Genomic DNA, 27725 nt, shown 5'->3' on the forward strand with positions numbered 1-27725 from the left:
TGCCCAGAGTACTGTAGGTAGATTTAACCAAAATTCCCTACATGGGTAAACAAGGAAGATCCAGGAAGAGTGTAGAGGCTGCTTCAAATGTAATGGCAAAATGAGGAGCCAGCTACACTTTCAATGTTATTTTGCAGCCAGAAAGAAACCATGGAAAGCAGTGTGGGGGACTCAAGCACTGAGTACTAACAAAAACACAGGAATTCTGGAGCCCTGCTTCTGTCATTCATAACACTGAGTTCATCACAGAATGGGAAATGCTTCTTTTTTTTTCTTAAAGAAAATAATCTGTCCTTTGTACACACTTTTTTTTTTAAGCCCTAACGGTATGATACATGAGCCAACACAAGAGTCATGTCAGGGCATTTTCACTGAGCTAATTATGAGGCTTTGCATCAGGTTTTTGCTAATTGAGACAGTGACTCTGCTCCTGCACACAGCATTGAGCAATTCTGGAATTGCAGATACACATGCCCTCTCCTCTATTTCCTTCTGTGCTCTTAGTTCTCAGATTCAAACAGAAAAGTCTCACAAAACAGCTTTTCTGTGCTGGCTGATGTGCTTGTTCTTCACACAGGTAGAAGGAATTCAGTCTTTGTTAGAAAAGCCTGACATTCACATGCCATCTGACGGCTTTTCAATCTTCCCTGCACTGACTTTGTGTAAGCTGCTGTTGGCAACATAGCATGAAAGTTTTTAATGAAGCAAAACAGGGAGAGAGATTAGTGAAATTGAATTAATGAGAATGAGTGGCATGTTCCTCTTTTGGATTATTTTACCTGTAATTTCTTCAAAGACAGCATGAAATCCATCAAAGTTCTTGGATCCATCGGACTGGAAGAGGAGATGGAGTGAAGACCCAGTGCTTCGGATGGGAGGCGGCCTCTCATTTCCACAGAATTTCTTAATTATTTGGCTGTCCAAATTGTCCCCATCACGGACCTCCACATAGTCATACTGGCACATGTAGTCAAACTCCAGGCTCAGCATGGAAAATCTTGGGGAACAAGGACACACAGTCAGACTGCATGCTCACCTGTGCACCCTGACTCTTATTTGGATGTTTAGTTATGTTAATGCCTCCCCCCCCCTCAATGAATCAACAAGTACCTAATCACATGAAGTCCCCCTCATTTCATCTCAATTTTTGCATCATGATCCTCAGAAGCCAGTTCAACTCTACACAGTTGCTCCATGAGAATACTTAAGTGGCAGAACAGTGAAGTCTAAATTGAAGTAATACAGTCTGTTCACATGCATCAGGTCCCTAACCACATTACAATCTTAGAACTTTCATCTAGGGTCACACGCTGTAGGGGGCATATTTCTATTGTGGCTGTTTGCTGAAAATTGTTCTGCATTATTTCCCCTAAATAAAGTTCAAAGTACTGAAAGTAAACAGTATCAAAGCCCAAGGCTCAAAAGCTATTTACACGTGATGTTCAGAAGTCAGCAATTAGGGGTACAAGGAAAGCTTGGGGATGTAACAGAAGCAGAAATAGGCAGAGAAAGGGGATCCAAAACACTGCAGCACATTTTGCGGTAGAAAGCAAAATGGTAGTAAATCCCCAATGTCTGGCACTTGCCCTTCTTTCGAGGGCAGAAGTAAGGGACAGGAGTTAGTGCAGAAGGGAAACATTTAAAGCCTTTTCCCACAATGTCTGTCCTTCCTAGCTTTGATCCAGCCACTGCATGAGGCTCTTGTGGGGCACAGAGCCAAAGCATACCACCAGAATATGAATGAGAAACAGAGTGAGAAACACCAAGTACCTCTGGAGAATGACCAATGGCCAGAAGTGCTGGGACTAGCCTTGGTACAGCAGATAAGAATGAGAAGACCTGGGCCTGGGAGAGGCCATGCTACTAACTGTTCAGCAGAATATTTTATAAATGAAACTTGTGCACTCAGTCTTCCTGAGAACTCCTAACGCCGCAGATGTGTATTTAGGATTAGGCTAAATCTCCCACATTGCTTATTCCAGTGTGGGCCTAGTGATTTGCAAAGACTGCATTTTCACACCAAAGAGGTGAGACAAATTTTGGCTCTGCTGCTGGATCTCACAGTCTGAAGAGGCAAGAGAGTACTGGAGCCTACTTCCTGCTCTTCTCTTCTTGGGACTCAGGCCCCCATGTTAAGGAGGGCCCCATGTTATCTGAAATGACCTTTCTTTGACGACTCATGAGCTGACTTAAGAGGCCTCTTCACTCAGTCACCTTTGTTCAGGTCATATGGTTGGTTTTAGAGCATCAGGAGTACACTACATACAGAGAAATGAATAAACAGTTGCAGGAAGCTACACCAATGGAGCAGAGCCCCTCATTTTTTAAATCATCTGGTGGAATGTAGAATAAGAAAAAAATGACATCTGCTTTAAATATGCAGTAGAGAGAGATTAATTCAACTTAGCTTTGCAGAAAATGCATGAGTTGAATTCTAATTCTGTCAGGTTTGCCAGAGACATCCTCACAGGCATCAGGTTATACACTACATCTTCAAAACATTCTTTCACTGGCGGATCATACCTCAGGGATCTACCCTTACGGAAGTTATAAAGCAATACAAATTAACCCATTCATTCTTGTCACACTTATCAGGCTACAGTTTATCCTGACTCAATCCTAAAAATATTTACCGGTTCCTTGAACTGGTACATTTCTGGTTAAAATTAAGTATGAGTGCAAGTACAGAAGGAAATTTTCTGGGATGCCCACCACGTAATGGGAGCAGTATTATTTATAGATGTAAAGGTAAATTCCGTCTAGCAGTGCGTTCCTGAACAAAGAATATCAGAGATACTCACACAGAGTGAAGGCACAGAATGAAAGAGCCATACACAGAATACTGTTTTTAATTGTTTGCTTTCTCTGCTTTAAAAAATGATGAAAACAAAATGGAAGATGTGAAAGGCATAGGGGGTTCTGATTTGCATTTTATTTAACTTAGCACAGAAGCAGATACACTGTACTGATCACATGGGAACCCATGATTAAGGCTCAGAATTGGCAGGTCAGGAAACCTACGAAAGCTTTTCAAAACCTCTTGGCTATGGCCCAGTTGACGAGACCCTTTACAGACCACGAGGTCTATCGCTGTTTAAATCACAGGTACAGGCAATGTAATGAACCTCAGTTCCCTCACCTGTGAAACTGTAACTATATCATAATTCTCTTGGATATTATGAAACTAAGGATGCTAATTTAGTGCTACAGATACACTGGTCATCAGATACAAACTGGAATGCAAAGTATTGTCTTGATTTCATCAGTATCTGCAGTGTGAATACATTCACCAACCTCTCTGAGGAAAGCTTCTATAGCTAAAGGAAAATATTTAAAACTGTATCTCTGCTGAGGCATTAAAGAAAATGATTGAAAGTTGTGAGCTACTTCTACTGTGGTGTGACATCACTGACATGGCTTGGGCTGAGGGAGCCTATACATCACAACCCTAATAAAAACAAGGCTGGAAAAAAGCAGAGAAAACAAACTACCACCACAATCTGGGCACCATTTATCAAAACAGCTCTGCTTAACCAACCCCCAAAGGACTGTGTGGCACAGCTTGAAGCACGGGAAGATTTATCAGTGCTCCTGAGAGTTTTACTCTTCCTGCCCTATGTAAGCAGAGACAAACCACTTTGTTCCCCTTCTGTATCACACTGTCCCCATCCCTGCCCTCGCAAGCCATCAGAGCGGCAGCAAACAGGATTTGTGCACAGAGAGAATGAAGAAAGGAGTTCTTTTGTTAGCAGTTGTGCTGATTCAGCACAATGTTGGCTGTGCATTACAGCTCTAAGCAGAGTTAGCACCCACAGAGGGGATCAGCATGTTTATATGAAAATGCAGTGAAGGCAATGATTCAGCATGGATGGCAGACCCAGGAGGAAGACTCTGGTGGCCTGCTTAGTTGTACCTGCCCTTCTGTGTAGGAATGGCCTAAAGGAGAAGCTTTAGGCTAAATGTACCAGTTTTCCACAGTATTGACTGCTGAAGTACCTCAATGGCCTGCTTTGAGGTGGTCCACCTTTAAAACCTCAGCTGGTTCAGAACACACTCCAGGGTTACCTTATGTGAGGTAGACATAGGTCTTCATGTTCTGTGTTTGCCCTGGAGGCTTCCTCCTATGCCTCCTGACTTGCATGGTGGCAGGATTAAGTGTGGACACTCAGGACAGTTCCTGATCTTTCCCTAGAAGTGCTGTGTCATCTGCTGGGATCTTCAGGCACCCAGACATCAAGCTCAGCTCAGGATGGGCACAGGGCTTTAGGCCTCTCCAACGCTACCCAGCTCAGATAAATGTAGTTGCTGACAATAGAAGGTTGGTAGCTCAGGCTTCCCTCTTGGAGACTTTCACAGTTGGAATGTAACGTTACGTCACATGAAGGAGATGCCTAGTATTGTGTTTGTTTGACTGTAGGAAGGATGGGCACAGGGAAAAAGAGAAAGGCACTCTCTGCAGGATGCCCCTCATGTTAAAGTTTTGCATCTTCTGGTAACAGCAAAGGTAAACAGAGTGAACTGTACAGATCTCACGTGACACTAACGTCTTCCTAGCACATGTGTGGGTGGCCCTCAGGGTCTAGAATGGAGGTCTGATTTCTCCAAAGAGTTAGTACATCTGTTAGCTTACTTTACAGCACTCCCCATTCCTCTGCCTTGAAAACGGATAAGAGTCTCCTTAGCACAGCCACAGCAAGTACTGCTGTTCGATCTAGTGTCCTTTGCTAAAATAGCCTTTCCTCCCTTTCTTGTACCTTGTGCTTGGTGCCACCTGGCTGTCAACTCTTTACCCAGAGACGGGTGCATTCACTAGTGATGTGCATGCAGAGGATCCATTTCCACTCTCACACCCACCCCCACAAAAGTGAAGACAGGGTGACACCTGTAGCTCCTGAAGCACTTTTTAAGCCTTTGTCCTGGTTTCGGCTGGGATAATTTTCTTCTTAGTAGCTGGTACAGTGCTGTGTTTTGGATTTAGTGTGACAATAATGTTGATGATAACATGCTGATGTTTTAGTTGTTGCTAAGTAGCGCTTATCTTAAGGATTTTTCAGTTTCCCATGCTCTGCCAGCAAACAGGTGTAGGAGAAGCTGGGAGGGAACATAGCCAGGACAGCTGACCCGAACTAGCCAAAGGGATATTCCATACCATAGAACGTCATGCTCGGTATATAAATGGGGGCGAGTTGGCCAGGAGGGGCGGATTGCTGCTCGGGCATCGGTCAGTGGGTGGTGAGCAACTGCATTGTGCATCACTGTTTCTTTTTTTTTTTCTTTTTTTCCCCCCTCTTCTTTTTTTGTCATATTTGTTTTCATTACTATTATTATATTTCTTCTTTATTATTGTTAGTATTATGTTTTACTTCACTTATCTCAGCCCACAAGTTCTAGCTTCTTTCCTGATTCTCCTCCTCATCCCACTGGGAGTGGGGAGGGGGAGGAGTGAGGGAGCAGCTCCATGGTTCTTAGCTGCTGGCTGAGGTTAAACCATGACAGTCCTTTTTGGCACCCAATATGGGGCCTGAAGGGTTGAAATAACAACAGATCTGACCAGAGCATGCTAAAATGAATTTGTTATAAGCATTCATTATATTAGTTTAATAGTTGCTGGTCACAATGTTGATTTATTGGCTCTTAAGAGTTATGGTGCTCGTTCTTAGAGTTGTGTTATGTATCACCTCACTTGCCATATATAGTCCCTGTGCTGCTGCTTATCACCCATGGGAAGTGGATTAAGGTTTTCGCTTTGCTGTACTGTGTAACACTGGTTTATGGTACGATAAAATTATTGGTTGTGGGACTAATCCGGTATTTGTACTCAGCATTGTTGTTATCTCCGTACTTCGGGAGATATCTAGCGGAAACTATTAATAATTACACCTTTTACCTTTTCTTCTCGGAGAGCTAATCTATGGGGGAGACACCTTCCTTCACCTTCCCTTTCTCCTCCAGGCTAATTACAGTAGCATTTGAGAATTTTGAAAATTTTTAATATCCTTGGAATGTTGAAACTAACATGGTCCTATTGCTAGGAACTAGCATGTTCCTGAATGTGGTTCAGGTCTTGTTCAGGGGATCACCCAGAGATCTGCCCCAAGGCTGGAGAGTTATGAGTGGCAGGGTGTATAGGAAAAAATCTGTGTATCTAGCATAGTTCTTTTGCCTGGGCTCCAAAGCTGGTGAAATATCGATGTGAAGGCTTTAGCTACTGTATTTATTATATTAGCTAGTGGGTTTTGAATACAATCCCCTGCCAAGCTTCCTGCTGCATGTATGATCTCCCTGCTATACGCACGTGAAAACAGTATTAATTACCCCAACTAGGGGCTCTCCTGCACTAGGCAGGATACCCAGTCAAGAACTGTGAGCAGGGGTGGGTTAACAGGTCTAAGCATACACAGGTCAGAGGAGCGATGACTTGCAGGAGAACCAAGCACATCTTCCAGATATAGGAATGGTAAGAGGAATAACTGAAGCTGGTAGAGGACAGGGCTGTAAAATGAGTGAAATTAAAATAAGAGAGGAAAAATGTAGGCTAAATGCAAGGCAGGTCCCATGGGGAACTATCTCCTGGCATGAGACATCATATCAAAATGTTCCTACAGCTTTTCTTCAAAGAATGTCTTAGTTCAGCCTGGTACACTCTTCAGAAAATATTGGGTGCTTTGGTGTCAAGGTCTTGAAGAGACTTCTAGAGAGATACATTGTGCCCAATATCTGAGAAACTCTCCTTAGCATCCAGCTGTCCTAAATGGGAATTGAAGGCACAGCATTGATGATTTGTGCAGTGGCTGCCCATCACAAGCTAGACCAGGGGAAAGAGCTGAGGTACCAAATGCAAAGTGGTGGCACTACCTTCACTGCCCCAGGGCTCCCAGCTGTTGACCCTCATTGACTCTTGGTTATTCACATGCCCCAATGTCCACCTGAAACCAGTGCTGGCTAAAAGTCAGTATGACCTACCTTAATTCAATGTTAAAACCAGCTTGAACATGAATAGTCCATTCGCATCGTGCATTCAGTGGGTAACCCTCCAGCAAAATCTCACCTCTAGAAGCCTGAAGAACCTGCCCGCACCCTGGGGAGCAAAAGAAGAAAAAAAATCTGTGAGGGACCTTCAAGTGAGGGACCTTCAAGAGGCATTTGAAGAAAATACATGTAGAAACAACACTGGAATGAGAAGACAGGGTGGCTTAGGAAGATACACACTTTCTTACAAGGCAGTATATAAAATAATGGGACAGCTACACAATGGCTATAAAGAGTTATGACTCTATTAGAGTAGAGTATCTAGGCTAAGAGCACCCCTAGAAAAGTTTTAGTTGATTGCTTCTCCCTGGTTTGCAACACAGCCCCATAAAACCATTTCTTACAGCTTTTGCCCCACTCTTGATTAGTTCACCCACCCACCTGGCTGACACTCCAGCTCAGAACAGTTTTCATGGATCTCATGTTGACCTGTGTAATCACTGAAGCTGAGGAAGCTGGTGGGAAAGTGCCAAAGGTACAATGAATACTTGAATTAGCTCAAGTGAGCGAAACAATGAGAGGAGAAGCTGTTGCACCCAACATCATAGTTTCAAGTCCTTCACAAGGAGACTCTTGGAGGAAAAACAGCTGATGAGGAGACATCTGTTTGTCCTCAGGATTCACCACATCATCCTTATATGCTAATGTCACCATGCCCATGGAGGCGTATAACCATCACAGCTCCTCCACCAATGACTCAATGTAACACATATATAATATACAGCCTTCATCCCTTCTCTCAGGTTCATTCCTATCCTTCCTCTCATCCTGTCCCACTCTGCCTGTGTCACTGTCAGCTTTTCACCATACTATGAAATGTACTTCAGTGCCCAGTATCAACAGAATAAGATTAAGGACTCTGGTCATTTGTGCCCAGTCTGAGAAAACCATCAGAGGACAATGACCTGAACAAACAGCAGACAAAGTCACACACTGAGGAAGCAATATCTTTTCATGGCTATCCTACAGCTGTCCCTAGGCAGCTGTCCAGGGATAGTTGTCCTAATTCCTCATCTTGGATGCTGAACATTTTTAGCTCAGAGAGATTTCTCACCTTCAGTAACTTCTCCCTTTCGCCCAGCTATAAAATATGGCTAATGGTATTTTCCTCTGTGGAAGAAGGAAAGTTGTTCAGTGATTTTTGTAGAGCCTTCTGTGATCTGTAAATGCAAGTGCTAGCAAAATGCACAGTTAAATTATTACGCACCAAACAGAGCTAATTTCTCAGTTTCTACTTTCCTGACTACGTCTTTCCGAATGGAGTCTTGCAGACGGCTACATTCCCTGGTAAGCCTTCTGTTGCCTTGCTAGGGGATAAGGCTGTACCTGTAAGCCAGAAATTGCAATTGAGTCTAACAGCATCACCAACCCGGGGAACTCTGATAGGCTGCACACCACAGATAATGAGAATAAGTAAAAAGACAAATGACCCAAAAGACCTCTACAGCAACTCTCTCGCTTCTTTTTACCTCTTTAGTCCAACAGAAAGCCCTGCTCCTTCCATCTGTTTCCAAAGAGGAACCCTAAACTTTTAACCAGTAACACAGGATGAGTGTTTCCTACTGAAATGGTGGGTTTTAACACTCGCCTCAGGGCCCTTCCTTCCTTTGGGAGAAGAGAGTGACAGTGACCTGATTTGGTGAAGTACCAAGCATCTGCAGTTCCCATTGATCTTAGTGTCTGGAAATCAGTCCTGCTGCATCTGGTCTATGGGGAAACGTGAAAACTGCAGGTCAATTACTCCTCTTTCTTCTTAAGAAAGTGTTGCTCAAATGAAAAAGCCTTTGTTCATTTACCCTCAGTTACCCTTAATTAAGCAGGACCCAAGAAAACAGAAATCCTGCTCAGAAGAGTTCCCCCAAAGTGTTTCGTCCTCCTCTGTGGCTCGCTTCGTTCCCTCTGTAAAAAGAAGGATTAATGACTGTGCCCAGCAACCACATTAGGATTCAGCGAGTACAGCAGGATCTGCTGTGTTGCACATGATAATGCTCCTTCCCACAGCAAGAAACAGAACCTTGTGCTGCCGCTGGCTCCTGCCTCAAAAACAACCTGAGACAAAGCTGCTAGAAATCTTCAGATGGTTTGACAGGGGGCTTGGACCACCTCAAAGAAAGTTTCCCTTTCATCCCGAAGGGCTTTTGAGTTTCCAATGCCTTTAACAAAGGAAAGCCAAAGAACTGGTGCAAAGAGATACTTGTATGCACGGCATACTAAACGCACTTTTCTGTTTGCAGTGGTACAGCCTGAACTCTCTGAACACTCGTGCCAAGGAAGTAGGTTTGGCCAGCAAAGCAGGTGGTCCAGAGGCTAAAGAGGAGCCATTCAATGACTGCCTCCAAAAGAACGTTCTCAGATTTGCTACTGCCCTTCTCTGCACGAAGCACCTTTGCAATCACATCAGATCTGTGCTGTTGTATCTCCAGCCCTTCTAGCAGAAGTTAGGCTGACTCCCCAGACCAACAGTTCAAATATCTGTTGATCAAAAGGAGTCTTTTCTCTTCCCACTCTGAATCTGCGGGAGACCTGGAAAGCTCTCAAAAATAATTTACATCCTAAACACAAATGCTGGCAAATTCTGCCTCATTTAGAAAAAAATAATCCACTTTGGCGGATTGTCAACATCCTTGTTCCGTTCCTGTTTCTGAAAAAAAGGCAGCTTTCAGGGCCACAGTAAGATTTCCTCTAAGGCTTATTACTAACAGAAAAGAAAACAATTCAGGAGACCTCTGAGTTGTAGCCCACGGAGACTTGTGGGTCGATGGAGGGAGAGGTCCTGAGGAGACCTCTGGTAAAAACTCATTATCTGCTGTTCAAGTGCTACAGCATCAATGTGGGGCTCCTTCAAAGGTCAAGAGGACTGAACAGAGGAGAATAAGAGTAGAAACATTACTGGCATTCAGAAACAGGCTGATATGGAAAGGCAGATGTCACTCGTCACGCCTTGTTGCTACCTGTTGCTTGTTGGTCACCAGTATTATGTGAAACACTAATGTTTGCAAAGTCTCTAAAACTACAAGAACTGTTGTTCGTCATGGGGATCACATTCAGACAGCAAGGCTGAGGACAGCTGTTAGATAACACCACTTTCTTCCCCGCTTTGATGGAGTATGTGTTCTCAATCGACATGACAATCGAAGGTTGACAAAGGGTACTGCAGGGTACAGAGGAAAGGGTCCTGCAGGGTCGTTTTTCTTCTGGTTTTAGATTCTGATGTGCCTTTTAGGGCATGATAGTCCAATCCAATAAACAGTCCCATTAGGAAATGTCCCAGTACCCAATTAACTCTATTCAGTGTGTTTTTTTCCTAATAACATTCCTTTGGACTACCCTATACCATTTCTCTTTTTACCAAATGATCTGGTGTCCTTTGGCTGTTTTTCAGCCATGTTCATGTGTCCGGCTATGCCAGCAGACAGTACGAACCGGACAGCCCCATGGGCTGGCCCATGCTACTTCTTCCTTGCCACAGCCCTCCAGGCACATCACCACTTTTGCTGGCAGTTCCCAGAAATCGCTCCCGGGGGCTCACCCTGCCCTCGCGATTGCGGGCAGCCCCTTCACCACTGCCCCGTGGCTGGGGCAGCACCACCAGCCCATGGAGCCAGACAGGGCACCCCAGGGCTGCAGGGCTGCCCCTGCGGGCAGGCCCTGCTGCTCCCCTTGGGGTAATCAGGGCCTGCCCCACAGCTGCCTCCCCACACGAGTGCGGTATTAAATAGGCATTAATCCTGCCCATAGGCTAAATTGCAGCTGCGCCCCTCTGCATCCCCTTGTGCCTACACGCACGGCCATTTCCCCAGCTGGCTGACAGGAGCGGGCCTGGCGCCGGCGGCCTGGGGCCTGGAGCCTACGGCCTCCTCCAGGGCCCCTCGGCGCCACCTAGCGCCCGCGCGGCGGTGGTGCCGCGCGGCGCCCTGCGGGCGGGCCGGGGTGCTTGAGGGAAATGGCGCGGCGGGAGGGCGGAGGGGGGAGGCTGCGCCGACGGGAGGGGAGTACCCGCCGGGCCGGGCCGGGCCGGGCCGTGCTCGGGGCAGTTTCTTAGGGCGGTCCGGTAGTGAAGAGATGGAGCTGGAGGGGTGTCCACTTGGCGCCGGAACGCTCGCCCGGTTACGGAGGAGCCCGCCCGAGCCTCTCGCCGTCTTGGCCGGCCCCGGCGCACTCGGTCCCGGGAGCAGGAGCTCGGGGACGGGGACGGTGCTCTGCGGCAACGCCTCCTGCGCCCCGCGAGAGGGAGACAAAGCCCGGCGCCCGGCGGCCGGTCCGCCCAGAGCCTTGCCGAGTGCTTGGGGGCTGCCTGCCCGCACCTCCGTCTCTCTCCGCCGCACCGGCCCGTGCTCTGGGCAACCGCCCTAAAGCGTTCAGGCGTGGGCAGGTGGTGTGAAGTCTGCGGGTAGGTTGCCCTCGGCGCAGGGGCAAGGTAGACGCGGGCCTCGCTGGGCAGGAGGAGGTAAAATCTGGGGAAGAAGCCTCAGATAGAGACGCCTTGCAAGGGCAGCTCTGACAGGAGGAGCCCTTCTTTCTGGCCTCTGTGGCAACGTTGCTCCCCACAGCCGCCGACCTGGTGTGGAGTGAAGCTTTGTGTGCGGCTTGTGTGCACGACCAGCTTGGTCAGCGCAGGTCCCACGGGCCATCCATGTGCTTGCTAGCAGAGGGCACCGGCATTTGCCATATAGGATGAAGTAGACAGATTACATCCCCCGATTACTGTGGTTGCACTCCCTTGTGTTCCCGGGATTTATTGGCACTCTGCCGCTGGCGAGGTGCCCAGGGTAGGCTGCAAATTTCCAGATGTGATCCTGTGTGTGGGTACCAAAGAGATGCCTCCTCCTCCGCTCTCCAAAATGTGTCGTGTTAGCACATCCACTGCTCCAGCAGCCAGTGCATGCTGTTGTTCAAAGGCTACTTGCTGGCTGCCCTCCAGACGCAATGCCACATAGCTGTGAGCCTACAGGCCAACACCTGGCATGGTTATAGGCTGCTTTCCAGACACGCAGTCTCAGCATTCCTGAGCCTACTGTCAAGGCCAAAAGTGAGATAGCCATGAGAGCCAGAGCAGGGGAGCTCAGGAGTGTGCTGGGATCGCAACTGTCCCCTGTGCTCCTCTTTGAGTGGAAGAGACCATAGCGCCATCTGCCCATCCTACCCTGCCTCTGAAGTACTGCAGAACCAGGCAGAAGAGACCACATCCTCAGTATCACACTGCTTCCCTCAAAAAAGCAAGTAGTAGGAAAAACACTGTAAGACAAAGCTCTGCAAAATTTCAGTATTGCAAAAATGTCCAAATAGACTGCAGTGTGAGGGTGTATTTGCTTTAAAACACAAGTAGGCAGAGCAGGCTGAAATACATTGTAGGCAACCGATCTACTCAGGCAAGAGGGAGGAAGGATTAGATGAGCTAATGATTCTTTCTTGTCTCTGCTCTTATAAAAAGTGGCAGGGGAATCTCTAGCATCGACCCAGAGCAAATGGGACTTTAAAGTGCTATCAGAAATCACACTGTAAGCTGCAAGGTACTCAGTTTATCAACTTCCGAAGCACCAAGGTTGAGTTAGCCCTGTTGCTGAAACACGTTGATTCCCCATATTCTGCTGTTTGAAGCAATGATTTTATTTTGTTTGCTTTCACCTCCTGAATGGTCATGGGCTGTGTTGGGAAAGCAAGTTCAATTGTTGCTTTAAAATCAGTGACTAAAAGGAGACAAGACTAAGGTGTGTGGAATAATGGACAGAACAGAGTAGGAAAAGCGGACTCTGCTTTCATCCCTTTCAGTGAAATGTGAACAAAGAGACAGTCAATAAAAATTGAAAGAGGGCTGGTGAAAGGCTATACCTTCGCCGGTGAGAAATTGGTAAAGAAAATACTAGTCTTAAACTGTATCCAACTAGTTTATGGAATTCATTATTGAAAGATAGCATTGGGACCAACAGCTTAGCAAAATCCAAGGAGGAGGAGCTTTTGTTGGGAACAAAACCTTCAGATATTGCTACCAGAGCCTGAAACACTCCTGGTCCATCATGGCGCTGTTAGCAGTTGCAAGACACTGTTTTCCAGAGCTGCTTTGGAGTGCGTTGGAGCTGTGTGAAGGAGGGAGGGAGCACTGGTACTTCCTCAGGGCTGGTTTTGCAGCCCAGGGTTTGAAGGAGGAAGAGGAGAAGCTCTTTGATATAGCTGTTGCCCTTGTAAATGTTTATGCTTTGCTGAAGGCCTCTGGGGAATCAGTTATGCTGAAGTATGTCCAAGAAATGCAGAGAACAGAAGATTTCCAGAGTCACAGTAGTTAAAGTTTTAAAATAAACCAAAACAAACCAGAAGTTTAGTAGGGTTGTAACCTCCTGTGTCTTTGGTCCCGGGCCAATCCCTAGCAGATGAGCACTGGGAGAGAAGTTTTCCCCACTGTAAATCTGCTTACTGCCTGGTTGTGTTTGCCCTCTTCTGCCTGTGCCCTTTGCAAGAGTTGCCGTACAGGAAGAGCTGGAAAGGCACAGCATGGCTCTGGCTCCGTTCCACCACTCCCTGCCCCTGACATGCCTCCCTGCCCGTGTGGGACACTTACTCATGCAGTCCCCTCCGTACCAGCCAGCTCTGCACTCTGCACAGTAGATCCCCTTGATGTAGAAGTCGTCAAGTGTCCCTCCCCAGGAGCCGTTGCGGCAGGACTTGCAGTTCTCAAAAATGGTGCAGCCTGAAAGGAGAGCCACTGCATTAGAGGAAAGCCAAGGTGAATTGTTGTCGTGGTTTAACCCCAGCCAGCAACTAAGCACCACACAGCTGCTTCCCCCTCCCCCCTCCCAGTGGGGTGGGGAGGAGGAAAGGAAAAAAAGTAAAACTCATGGGTTGAGATAAGAACAGTTTAATAACTAAAGTAAAAATAAAAATACACTACTAACTAATAATAATAATAATTGAATGAAAAAAAATACAACAAACAAACAAACAAAAGAAATAAGAAAAGACAAGTGATGCACAATGCAATTGCTCACCACCTGCTGACCAATGCCAGAGCCGCGATCCATGCCTCCCGGCCAGCTCCCCCCTGTTTATATACTGGGCATGACATTCCATGGTATGGAATACCCCTTTGGCTAGTTCAGGTCAGCTGCCCTGGCTGTGCTCCCTCCCAGCTTCTCGCACACCTGCTTGCTGGCAGAGCATGGGAAACTGAAAAGTCCTTGGCTTAACATGAGGGCTACTTGGCAAGAACTAAAACATCAGAGTGTTATCAACAGTATTCTCACACTAAATCCAAAACACAGCACTGTACCAGCTACTAAGAAGAGAATTAATTCTGTCCCAGCTGAAACCAGGACAATAGTGCTGCGGGGAGAGGAGCAGCATCTCTCTCTTCCACACAAAGTACCAATGACGTTACTGACTGCTGTGGTGCTGACAGCTTCCCTGCTGTGAACCGTACCCGGTCTCCACCCCCAAACCCTAGGCAGCTCAGACTCTGAGATTTGGAGCCAAACTCCCAGTCTGACTTGCCCAAACCTCTAAATCTCATTGCTCCGACTGTAAATGCCTCTCTCAGGAGTCTCAATGTGGATGCTGGTGCCACCTGGGTCCAGCCCAAGTGATTCTGATGTCTTCTAACCTGGTCCTGTCTCTTCCTGCTCTCACCTTTCACTTTGCCCTTTCCTCCTTGCTAGCCGGACTTCCAAGTCGTCTCTCCCTTCTAGCTTTGGGGATGCAAATTATCCCAGAGCACCTACAAAACACTCCTGGTGTGAAGCCAGCTGCAACATCACCCTTTGGCAGCTCCCAAGCCTGCCCAAGATGCCCTGAGGACAACACTACTGGTAGAAAGTGTTTTCTTTTCTGGCAGCGATGCTACCTGCTGCAGGGACACCTTGCCAAGTGTCTTGCTGCTGTCAGCAGAGTGGCAGAGGGAGTTCCTGAGGAGATGCGGGGCAATCCCATGCCCCAGTGAGATGTGCCTGCTCTCGCCGCTCCCCTGCCCAGCAGCTACCGTTACGTGCTGGTGCCTTGGCCAAAGATCTGGTGCGAACGCAGTGTGGCCCTAAACATACCAGGGTGGATTAAGCAGGAGTCACACTCGTTCTCCTCATTCCTGCAGCAGGGAATAGTGTAGCCCACTCTTTCTTTCCGTCCTGGGCAGATGCACTCGATTTGGTCGTATTCGCAGCACTCCCGACACATGATATTCCACTCGGCGCCCGGGCAGTTTTCATTGATCACTGTGTACTCTGCAAGCAGGAAACAGAGAGGGGGACACACGGAAATAATCCATTATCTGCCGAGGATTGACAGGATCTATTATTCAGTGATTTGTCAGATCATGTATGGCATGAGGCTGGCCGAGGTCTTCAGCCCAGGAAATCCCAAACTACATGGTAACACGTGGCCGAAAGGTCAGCTCAGTTTGGGTGTCTAAAGAACACACAGGCAGTTTTGCAGTGCCAGCCAGATGAGGCAAACAGACTAGAGGGAAGGAATGTGTTCACTTCAGTCTTCTCTCTGGAAGGCTTTCCCACTTCTGTGGTGAGAAAAATAGTTTAAAAAAACCACAGAGGACGATGTCACATGAGAAAGTCTTCTTCAGACTGCAGGACTGATTTATGGCCTCATATGTAGTATAGATTATTTAAATTATAATAACATGTTTTGGTCATATTTCTGTTTGTGAATTTGGTACTCTTGAAGACTAGGGTGTCCACCAGGAAAGGCCAATTTTGAGGCTGGGTTTTTGCCGGTTTCACTCCCTATTTTCACTTAGAAGCACACAGCGTTGCACTCAGCTTCACTGCCAAAGGAAATAAGATTTTTCATTATTTTTAAAGGTTTATTTTGTCTGGCATTTCTAATATAGTAACATTATTAATATCTTTTCATTATTTAGCATAACCTCATATGATGATATTTAAGATATGCTGGAAGTGCCCTTTTAGGAAACAACCTCAGACTGTGACTCCGGACTGCCACAGTAAGTGCAGATCCCATCTTTCTCTACCAGCGTGCTGTCTAAATTCTACAAAGTGAAGTCTAATCAGTGCACAGTGCTGTCAGCATGTCTCCTAACTGGCTGACAGACCTGATGACTGCTTTCATGGAGTTTGATAGTAAAAAGAGAGAGCGCAGACTAGAAAGATGAGACATGAAGGAAACATAATGAGACTCTCTCTTTCTTCTTCCCTCTCTCCTCCCCTTTTTTCTTTTTTTTTCATTGTGGTTAGGTAACATCCTTTTTCCTTTTGTTTTAAACCCTGAGTAACAGAGCTGCCTTGTCATTGCAACAAGCCATACATCTCTAAGGTGCAGCACTCCCGTCCGTGCCTGTACTTGGCTCCCTTCTCACACTGCTGTTTTTTGTTTCATTATGCCTCATAACCTAGTTACTGTGTATGCTGGAGCTCCCTACCACTGAACCTTGCTGCTCTGTCTCACTTGATTCTCCATGGCCTCATGAAGCCTGGTTCCTGGAAGCTTATCTTTTCCCCTAATGATATTTACTGGCTCCATAAAAAAGGGACCACCAAACTGTTTCTTCATTTTTTCCCTTTGGCTGGAAAATGAAATTCAGCCCTTCGTGCTCCTCAGAACTGGGCCTTTCCCTTGTGCCTGGTGTACCAACTGGGGAGAGTCCACTGCTGCTCTGAGTTTGGAAACCAGGCTGCTGTTTGTGCTGAAACCTTTCTATTCCCCCTCCCCGCCCCCATAATCATTCCAAAAAGAAAAAGAAAGCCACTTCTGTCATTCAATAAGGTTCTGTAATTTTTTTATTCCAATAATAAATTCTTGCATCAAAATAACCTTAGTGTTTAGTAGTTATGTAGCCTTTTGACTGTAGATCTCGACATGCTCTACAAAGTCCTTTTTCCAGATGGGAAACTGAAGCACAAGGGAGGTGAAGTGACTTTGCTCAAGGTCCCAGAAAAAAACAATAGCAGAGCCAGGAGTTAAATTCATGCCTTCTAATTCCCAGAACAGCAGTCAATCAACTTGGCCAAGTTGGAACTTCTTAACCTATGGCTATTATTCTCTTTTAATGAAGCCATTTATCTATGAACTGTATCTGATTCAGATTCCAGAGCAAATTGATTACACGTGTCTAATTATCATATTAGAACTGACATTCAGTTTGATACATCTCACCATACATGACTGAAAATAGCTGTTTCTGTGGTGTATGGGGGTCTCACTCCTTGTTGAAGGAGGACTCCCCAAAGTCTGAGTAATAAATAGCTACCCAACACTCAGGAGCTTTTGCAAAGCTTCCTTCAAATTCTCGTGTTTCCCAACTCAAGCTAAAAATCTAATTTCTCTCAAGATTGTTAAAACTTATTAATAAAATGCCTGTATCCATTTGGGTTATAGCTGTAAATTGCCCAAGAGAAATTGCTATCTATAAAATGATCCAAATGTTCACAGGCAAAGTTGCACTGAGGTGACTAAGGCATGTCTCCATCCTTGCAGGAATTCAAAACTTGGTGAGATAAGGCTGCAGGCAACACAACGTAACTTCCAAGTTAGCACTTCGCTGAGAGAGGGGCTAGACCAGATGACCTCCAGAGGTCCCTTTCAACCTAAATTACTCTATGCTTCCATAAAATATTACACATGTATTTGTATGTGTGTAGAGAGTGTGTGTGTGTGCATATGCGTATTTATTTTTATATGTAGACCTTGTGTACACAACAGGGCCAAAAAGTAGATGCCACACTTATTCTTGGTGAATCAAATGGGTGTGTGTGTAGCATAAGTTGAGTTTAAGGTAATATTTAGTGTTAAGGTGGGAGCAGCAGATCTTGGCCCTTAAAGAATTGTAAAAATAAATTTGCTGCCACCTAGAAATGCTGTTTGCTCACTTCTTGCCCTTGTCTTAACTGAGACAATGAAAATAGACTGTCTTTTGATTTACTGACAATTTAATTTCCTTTCAGGTCCTCAGGTACTGCAGTTTGGGCAACATATATAGCCTTGACAAGGAAATTTTGGATTTGAGATTTTTTTGAAGTGATCCTCTCTAGGATTTTCTTCACAGAAATCATGAAATCTATTATTCTGAAGTTTTGTAGAAGCTATTCTTTAAAGAAATTTGTGTGAAGACTTTATGCACCTCTTTAATAATGGTAGGATCCCTTTTGTTTTGCATAAGTATCTCCAGGCTACTGAACAAAAGGCAAAGGAAACCTTTCCCTCAGAAATTAAAGAGGGAGATGCACAGAGCCGCTAGCATGTGTAATGAATGTTTGTGTTGCTGACCTCAGCCTGGCCTCCAGGGAGGAAGAGGCATAACCCCGCTCCCCCTTGTGTGTTTGCGGAATGGTAACCACTGGCAGCTTCCCACACCCACACTTGGCCATTATTACCCCAAAACAGAAGAAAATGAGGCAGAGAAGAGTGGGGGGAGATTTATCGACTGAGTAAAATACTGGAAGCCAGACCTTGGCCAGCTGTGGCAGAGATAATTGTGGGGTGCTTTGTGGGCCTGACTTTGATAATCCTCCAAAGCAGGCAGTCTGGCTTGCAGGCAGTGGCTGCGTCTCCCAGCACCAAACACAGTCCAGAAAGTGGCTTGACCTGATTTTGGGAGAAGCAGGAAGAAGCTGCTTGACAACCCATGCAAAATATTTAGCTGAAAAGAACAAACAAGTCTCTGGACAGGCACATAAACAGTGGATTAACTTATGGGATTTTAATGATGGAAGAAAAGCCCATTAAATCCAGGCATAAACAGCACACATGGAAGCAGCTCAAGACGATGGAAACCAAGCGAGAAATGGCTATGTTGGGAAGGCACATGAACCGCCAGGGAAGGTGCCAGAGGAAAGACCTGCTCAGCTCGGGAGCCTGGCAAAGCACAACGCAATGTTTCACCCGATGCTTTGAGTCCAGCCTGAGGGACAACTGAGGTGGGAGATGAGCACTGAGGCATACACAGGGTGGCTGGTAATTCCCATGCGTTTCCAGGTTCAGATGGCAACACGTTCATGCTTTTCACTGACATCTGCACCTAGCGAGACTGCCTAGTCACTCAAGCACATTTCAGATCCTAAAGGCTGCCAGCGATGGATTTTGGAAGATGGCAGTAGGAGGGGATGTTCCCAGTCAATGTCCTCCCTGTTAGCAGCATCAGTCTGAGGGCTGAGTTACAGCGATGGCAATTCATCACAGTGATGCTGCCACCACCCCTGCTCCCCAGTGCTGAGCCGGGGCTTTGGAGGAGCCAAAGGCTCCTCACTTTGGGGAGCCCTCCCTGCTAACAGATCGGCCCTCATCACCTGTGTGCGGGTGATGAGCCACAGCAAGGAGAAGATGCAGCAGGACTGTGTGGAGGGGTGGGCTGGCTGATCCTGCTCTGGCCTCCGCTGAGCCGGCACTGGGAGCTGAGCTGCTGAAAAGCAGATGAAGAGCATCTACAGAGGAGCTGGCACCGAATGAAATGCACATTTGCTGAGTAGTTAATGCTTACTGACTTCCCCTGTCAGTAACAGGACCTCAGTTTCTCCACAGATCCTCAAGACTGCAAAGGCAAAACTTTCAGCCTTTGCTCTTAATTTTGACTCGGCTCAGCGTTTGCCTTTTTAAAAGTGGTGCTTGGCGGCCTGCCTCTGTACCATGAACCCACAGGAGCCAGTGAAGGGAAGGAGTGGAAGTAGGTTACTCCTGGTGCTGCAATAGCTTGAAGGGTAAATAGTTTTAATCTGCTGGACTATCAAGCTTCTACTGTCACTCACTTCCTTTACGAAGTTGCAGCAAATCCTGGTCTGATTTGACTTGCCAGGCTCACCCACATCCCTCACTTTCTCTGGCCCAGAATTCCTTTTTGCTTCTTATTTTTGCTTCACCTTTTCAAAACATGCTGACTTCCTTGGGCAAGATGTGCTTGGGCAGCCTGGTGTGCAACAGAGAAGCTTGAATAGTTAGCGATGTAGTCATCATCTCCCTGACATAAGTGTGTCTATTTTTCCTATCACCCTCATGGTCTGGGCACACATATGACTCAGTCATCTCTGTCCTCACTAAACCTCAAATGCTGTCCTGTTCCAAACTGCAGGACTTTGGAAAATGAGGTGGTAAAAACCACACAAGAAATTCTTTTATTAGTAATTGGGAAGGGTCGTGATGGAGGTTTGACAGAAATATTGTTTGAAATTGAGTGGAAATGCAACATTCCAAATGGGTAGTTTTTACTGTACCATTCTGAAAAGCCAGAAGTCTCCTCGGAAGATAAGTGAAGGCTCCATTAGCACTCACCCTGAAGACTGGAGATATGTTACTTATTCTTATGCCAGTGAGTTCAAAGAGGATGCCCAAGTAATAAAAAATAGCTGCAAGGATAAGACCGTCTTAAAGCACTAGTTCTATTCAATATGAGGTCTGCTGGAAAGGATAGTGATGAATCCTGTGGGATATACAATGAGCCCAGTCAAATCTCTCATTCAAGGGAAAAGCAGAGGCCTATCAGGGATGGAAAAGTCTGATCATCAAAGCAAGCTATATCTTAGAGCTCAGGGACAAAGGAAGAACTGCCAAAAGCCAAGCTGAATTTGACCTTGCAACGGAAATTAAAATAATAGCAAAAGGTTCTTCAGCCATATAAAGAAAAAAGAAATAAGGAAAGAGGAAGAGAGACTTCTGTGGGATGGGGATCCAGATGAAATGTAAGACCGTGGCGGACAATGTAGTGAGTTATTAGCTTTCATATTCAGGGAGGTTGTTTATGGGGAACCTGTGAGCAAGGGTTTGAGGGTGTGGAAACAAATAAAGTGTGATCCACATATTAGTGAGCTTCTAACCAACTGCAGTTTGCACCTTGGGGTATTCAGGTAAACCAACTTCAATTTTGGTTTGTCTTACTAGGTCAGGCTTAAAGCTTTGATGATTCGTGAATAGATTCACAAGCACATTGCTGCCTCAGAGACGGGTCAGGCAGCTCATCATGGTAAAACTTCAGCTTCAGCACACTTGTCTTTTGCCATGTTGAATTTGTCAGTCATAGACACCTTGCTAGATAGAAAGGGGATTTCTGTTCCAATGATCTGAGAGCTGGGAAAATTATATGGCTAAGGTGAACTGAAGCAAGCTCGATTACACCAATTAACTCTTGTGTCTTCCACTTCTTTGGAAGAATGACTTTTTTAGCCTGCAGTCACTTTAAGCTGATACAAGCCCAGGCTGCTGCTGAGATGGGACACTTTCCTCCCTTCTCTCCCTGACTTCCCATTCCCACTCCCTATCTTTGTGCAGGCATTAGCTGCTATGTGGAGGGATCAGAGGACTGATCCAGCAGAAAAACAGTTTGCCATCTCCATCTGTCCTTGGGGGAAAAAAAGAAAAGTTTACAACCTAAATGTGTTCTACAGTCCTCCAAAAGAGAAAGCATCTCAGGACCCTGCTGAATATATGTATTTATCAGAACTCCTGAAAGATGGAAGAAAGTGCTTTATAAGGACATCCATATCTTGGTCTGAACTGATGGAACTTCCCATCCTACAAGTCCATTCTGTTATCCTGCAAAGATGAGTTCTCCTTCAATGCCTCAATTTATCCATCAGCACATTGGTAAAACACTATCTAGGCTCAGAGAAGTATTATTTTAAATTGCTTTGAAAAGTGCCGTACAAATTAACAGTGCATTGTAAGTAAGAGCAGATATGAACAGATATATCTCTAAAATTAGAGTCCATAGAGGATGGCTTTTTCAAAATGATAATTCAACCAGTTCATGTTCCACAGATGAGAACATGCCCCTTTTTATTTGATTGCATTTTAATTTTTCAGCATGATGCTCAAAACCAATTACTGCCTTCTGCAGAAGAAACGAGCATTTGAGTTTTAAGGAGCAATTTCTTAAGGCTTTTATTAGGGAATGTTTGGCTATGTAATAATTCTGAAATGATGGTTTCTCATTCAGAGAAAAAATAGATCCAACAGAGGTGAAACCTACTAACAGCTAACATTTTCTTTAGGTTTGTCTCATTTTTATTACTGTTTTATCCTGCTCCTTTCTTACTCAGCTCTACTGTCATTGCACCCCACCCCATAGGTATCATGTGTGTGGATGTTAACATTAACAACAAGAAGAGCTCTGAGCACAAAGGAGATCTAGAATTTGTCAGCTGGAAATGAGAAACATGTTGGGTGAAACTGTGGCTCCACTGTGATGAATAGTAAAACTCTCCATTTGATTTCAGTAAGGCCAAGAAGAATAGACCTTGGAAGGGAAGAGAGAGGTTCCCTTTAAGAGACTTTTACTGGGGCTTTTGGAAAACAGTGTACCCCAAACCGTTAATAATGAAGGAAAGTGCAGGTCTTTATTCTTAACCTCTTTTTGCCTCAGATAACCTATTGTGCAAATGATACCTGTTTTCCTAACAGATGTGTTAAGAGGATGAAAGGGATAATGCTGTCTCTAAAAACACTTGCTTCTCTTTAGAAATTATGTACCTATTATTCTTTTTAGCAGCTGGGCTAATTAAAAGAGGAGCTAAAATCCATCCCTGTTTTAGTTTTACTCAGTGTGCTTACTTTATGGGTCACAGACCTTTGCTGAATAATTAGACTGCTTCCCCTACAGAGTCAGTTAGCAACCTTTCCTGGCCATTAGTGTGTGCTTTCACACAGCAGTAAGAGTGGGGGGAAAAAAAACAGAAAGGATTTCTGTTAAAAAAAAATCAAAGCCAGTGGATGAACACAGGGGGAAATCTACTATACTAAGCTGAATCTGTCCACTTAATAAATGTGCATTAACTTGACTGTCTTTTTTTAAGTCCCAAATGCAGGATTGTGTTGAAAGCAGACTAAACTACTACAGAAAGTATATTTTGTTTAAGAAACGCATTGAAAACTTGTCTACTGTAAGTACAACTGTGTTCTGCTGGATGAGACCACTGTTGTCTTAAGCTCTACCTTTTTAACAATTCAGACCATGTTTCACATAGAAAAAAAGGCTACTGCGCATTCTCCTTTGATTCAGGAATTGGGGTCTACCTAATGTTTTCAGATAGGAGGGTCTCTATTCCAGGTTTCCTGTTGTCATACAGGGTTTAGTAGCTATAAATTCAGAAATAAATAGTGCTGATGTTGTTCCTGATAGGCTGTAGGTTTGCTTCATTGTGCTCCTACGGTAGTGCCTTTTTTACATTTGCAAGCTTCTATTCTTAACTAGGCTATGACACACAAATCATAAACTCCCAACACTTCTGCTCCAAGGAGAGAAGAATTGTTAGCTCAATAAAAAAATTATTTTTGAGGTCTCCATCAGGTCCTTAACAGGATTTCCCATGTGACTTCCAAAGCTTGTATCTCTCTCCACACTGTCTTGTTTTCCTTTGTTCGTGATAAAAATCAAGTATTTCAGTGTAACTAAAATGAAAGCCAAATAAAAATTGTGCTTCCTATTTGTGAGGTCTAGACTTTGCCCATCTAAGCGCTATAACAGTGGGTTAGTGCAAAAACAGCGTTAACACAAATAGGTCTAGGGTTTTCTGTTTCCAGTCTTAACTGAAAACAGGACTGTCAATTCAGTCTTTCTACATGTTAAAGCCTCAGTAATCCCACTACCCCTCAGCCAACATTGCCTCAGTTGTGAAGCCCAACCGGTTGTGTCATTCCCACCATTTTCCTCTTTCAATAAACCTGCATGCCCTGCAGGTACCTCTTGCCTGCTCTACCCACTGCTGTGGAGAGGACTGACAGGTAGCTCTAGGGTAAGATGCTTGTTCCTATTGGAAAATTCCTGTTCCCTTTCTTCCTACATTTCAGTAGCCCTTGTTCCCTGATGGTAAGCTGTAACATGCAAAATAGAGCCATACTCCACACCTCCTGAGTTGAAACTGCTCCTTTCCCCATTTCCTTGTACTAAACCCTTATATCCCCTCCTTTACCTTTAAGGATAGGCCGGTTGGGCCACAGACCCAGAGAGCTGCATCAAGTGTTCATGCCTCCACCACATTTCAGATCCAGTTCCACTTTAAACCTCGTTCTCCTCTGCATGCATCTTCCCCTTACCCTCAAAACACCACACAGCTTCCTTTTACTGTATCTTTTTGTCATAGTTGGATTTAAATTACAGGCCATCTAGGCCACTAACCAGGATGTTTTTAGCATCTAAAGTAACCTGAAGAAGTCTGCCCTAAAACTCCCCCTCCTTTGGTTTCTTCTCTGTAATTATGAGCTGGCATTTGTGATCTTATTATCGGCACTGTGGCCTTGTGTCTTCATCCAAGAAGGGCTGTGACAGGATAAAATAGCCAGGGTAAGGCTAAAACTCAGAGGTTGCCACATTACCCTTCAGGCCTTGATTTCTTTCTGGGACAGAGGAGCTTATTCTGGTCAGAAAAATTATACTAGTGTGATCAGAAAGAGATTTTGTTTTCTCTGTGGTGCAAGACAAGGAACAGGAACAGGTAATAAATGTAGCACTTTTGAGTTAGTGACAGCATCGATGAGGTTAGAGAGCCCAGCCTTTGCTAATGGGGTCTGGGGGGCAAAGCTGGACTTCTGCAATAGGGGAGAATATTTGGGAACTTGTGGAGAAGAAGCAGCTGCAGTATTGAAATTCATGACCACATAACATGAGAATGTGCTGGTGTTATAAACATGGAGGAGTGGTGCTGGACTTGTCTTGAGTGCTTGCTTGCTGTAACGGTGTGAGACCTGGAACATGTTGGCAGTTTACTTGCAGTTCATGTTGCCCAGATAGAAATAGTCCACACAGACAATAGCAAAACCCCGAGCCTCCATCTCAAATTTTACTCCTTACAGCTCCCCTGGGGTGTGTAGTCCAGCCCTAACCAAGGACTGCAGATGCCCTCAGGCTGCCAGCCCTCTGTCCCTGCTGATAGCTTGCCTCCCTGCCCTATGGCCTCCATCCCCGTTTGCCCCTGCACCACATCACTGGTCCTGCAGGAGGGAGAGGGGCATCCATGTCCCCAAGGGAGCTCGTGCTGGCGGCAGCACCAGCACAGCCCTGCGGTGGTGAGGGCTCCCTCTGGGCTAATGGAGAGCCAAATCCTGGGCACCAGCAGGCTTGGAGGGACTCCTGGGAGTCCCTTGAGGTGGCCTCAGGGTCAAGAGTGAGTAACCTCAGCTTTTCTCCAAAATAAAAAGCAAGTCTCTTTCCCTTTGTCCATGCTAGGAACCTAAACATGTGAACTGAAGTAACCCATTTGCTAAGATTGAATGCATCTGGATGTGTCTGAGTGCATCTGGCCTCCACTTCTCTAGACAGAGGCTGGAGGGGGAGGGGAAGAGAGGTTGGGAAGGGTTTAGATAGGCAGAAACACACACAAACACACATATATTTTTAAGGAAATATGAGTCACTTGCACTTCAAGTTTATTCCAAAAATCAATTCCCAGACCTCCCCAACTCCTGCCCCCAACTCTTGAGGCAGGCCCTGTGCAACTGGGTGTGATAAATATGGATAAAAATTGGATACATCTGTGGGGAGGAGGCAAAGTGATATTTTCCAACCTGCCCTAACATGCTAAGGCCACCGCATTTTTTAATTGCGCCCGTCTCTGAGTGCCTCTCCCACTGCTGCCGGAGGGGAGCTCCTGGCCCCCTCCTCATGCTGCCAGCTGTGTGCTGGGCAAGTGCCCGTGCCGGCCGCTCCACCAGCAGCAGGGCAGGGGAGGCATGGCAAGGAAGGAGAGGGGGCGAAGGGGACAGATCTCCTTCATGTGTCCCCCAGGCCCTTCTCGCACTGCTCCTGGCGCGTGAGGAGCTGCTGTCTGGGGGAACTGGCATCCTCCCTCCCAAGCTCGCAGCCTTACTGCCCTCATGTCCCATTGCCCATCATTGTCCTTCCTCCTGTCTCCACTCGTCGCTGCTGCCTGGGGGCCCCCAGCAGCCCAGTGCCTGCCCGCTCTGCAGACCAGCTTCTCACCATGAGAGAGGCATGCTGCCCCCGCAGCAGGAGAGATTTGTTGCCCGCCTAGCTGCTTGACAGCCACAGCCCATGCCTACGGCTGCTCTGCCACCGGCAGGGCTATTTCTGTGCCACTCTGGCATGTGCCACAGAGCCACCTTGCCTGGACAGTGCGCAAGGTGGCACGTGGCTGAGGGACAGGCCACCGCAGGGACAAGTCAGTGCATGTGGGACAGAGGTGTGGAGAAGCTCTCTGTGCTCATGCCCTAGGGGGAAACTTTGGCAGGAGGTCAGTATCCCAGGACGGCTGCAGGCACTGGTGGCCAGCCTGGCGGGCAGATGTCCCTGGTCACCACCTGTCACCTGCACCCTGGGCCCCAAGGGGCCGGCAGGGAAGGGCACTGCAGAGGCAGGTCCTCTGCCGTGGCCCCTCGCGAGGCAGGCTCTGAAGCGCTGTCCTTGACACCGATTATTTATAGCCATCGCAATCGGAGTGCCTGCGTACCTGACAGCTCCCCCGGTGAGAGGCGCTTACCTTGACAGGAGTGCTGCAAACTGCGGCAGCTTGAAGGGTGGGTGATTTGAGGGCACCTCACCTCCCAGTCCTTAGGGCTGCAACTCCTGACAAAGCAGCCTGCAGTGCTGACAGCTAGCTGCTGCAAGCAGCTCCAGCCACCTCCAGGTGTAAACAGCCCATGTTCGTGGCCATAACAACAGCAAATTTGCACTCAACAGTAAATGCTTTTTGCTTAACCTTATCAAGAAGAAACCATACATGCTAGTTCAGCATAAACTGACGCGAGGCTTGAATATAAAAAAGATCATTCTGCTTTAACAAGGCTTCCCCTTCGAAAGAATAATATTGGCAGAACTAAGCCCAGATTGGAAACAATGTGTGGCTTTTGTTTTCTTTTTTTCCTTCACTTTTTTCCTCCCTTGCCTTCATGGTGTTGAGGCTGGAGAGGAAAGTCTCTGACTTGCCAAACTAAACAAATAACACTTTACAATTCAGAGACTTAAATGCCTCTTTTTATCATTTCCTTAGCACTGAGTGTTGAGAAAATAAAGCAGTAGTAAGCGAAGTGATTGCATACCCTTTTCTTGATGGCCATTGGCAAAAAAATCCAGCCAGTTGTTTCTCTTTAAGGCTATTAAGTTTGCTTGGAAATCATCCCTGGGCAAACGTCTCCCCACACACACTCCATGCCAGCAAGAAAAAAATAAATAAAGCAGATCCCCTTTCTATTATTACCATCCCCGCAGATCTCTCTACTTCCCATGACAGCGCATGAGATCAAACCCCTCTGACCACACTGAAGGAAAGGGACTCATTCGGCCGTGCCAGGAACACACACACTCACTTACGGTACCTCTTGGCAAGCAGGAGATGAGCAGGAGCTGGAGGAGAGTGAGTCCTACATGTATCCAGGGAGCTCGGTCCATACTGCCCAGGCCAGTGCAGTGCTGTGACTGCTCAGGAAGGGAAAGCAGGCAAACAGCTTTTACTGGGACCTCACCAGCTCCAGGCTGCGAGGGATCTCGGATTTCAGACCTCAGCTCGCTCCCATCCTCACCAGAGGGGAACTACCTTCAAGAGACTTCTCAGGCATCCAGAAGCACGACGTCACCCCAAACCTCTCCAACTGCTGCCTTAACCCTTTCTGGACTCTGGCAGCCGATCCCTTTTGTAATGGGTTTATTGGCTCAGTGCTCAGCTCTGAGATAGTGATTTTCATCTCAGAAAGAAAGATATTTTAAAGGGGGAAGAAACAGAAATGCGAATATCTGTTTATATGAGTCATGCCAGTTGCTGTGGGTGAGCTGAAGTTACAGACATCTCCAGAAGGAGGGACTTTGTACA

At 46.2% G+C, this 27725-nt stretch overlaps 1 protein-coding gene across 2 annotated transcripts in view; it reads right to left on the reverse strand.

Moving 5' to 3' along the window:
• Positions 1-27295, reverse strand: part of PAMR1 (peptidase domain containing associated with muscle regeneration 1) — a 66469-nt gene extending 39174 nt beyond the window's left edge. For both annotated transcript variants that reach the window (XM_050898160.1, XM_050898159.1), the window contains exons 1-5: positions 27235-27295; positions 15057-15233; positions 13583-13711; positions 6964-7078; positions 780-997 (exon numbers count right to left, since the gene is read on the reverse strand). In XM_050898160.1, the coding sequence (XP_050754117.1) occupies positions 780-997; positions 6964-7078; positions 13583-13711; positions 15057-15186 (592 nt within the window). In that variant the 5' untranslated portion in view covers positions 15187-15233; positions 27235-27295. The remainder of the gene's footprint in view (positions 1-779; positions 998-6963; positions 7079-13582; positions 13712-15056; positions 15234-27234) is intronic.
• Between the last annotated feature and the right edge of the window lie 430 nt (positions 27296-27725).

The sequence above is a fragment of the Gymnogyps californianus genome, chromosome 5, assembly GCF_018139145.2.
Source record: "Gymnogyps californianus isolate 813 chromosome 5, ASM1813914v2, whole genome shotgun sequence".
Lineage (NCBI taxonomy): Eukaryota > Metazoa > Chordata > Aves > Accipitriformes > Cathartidae > Gymnogyps > Gymnogyps californianus.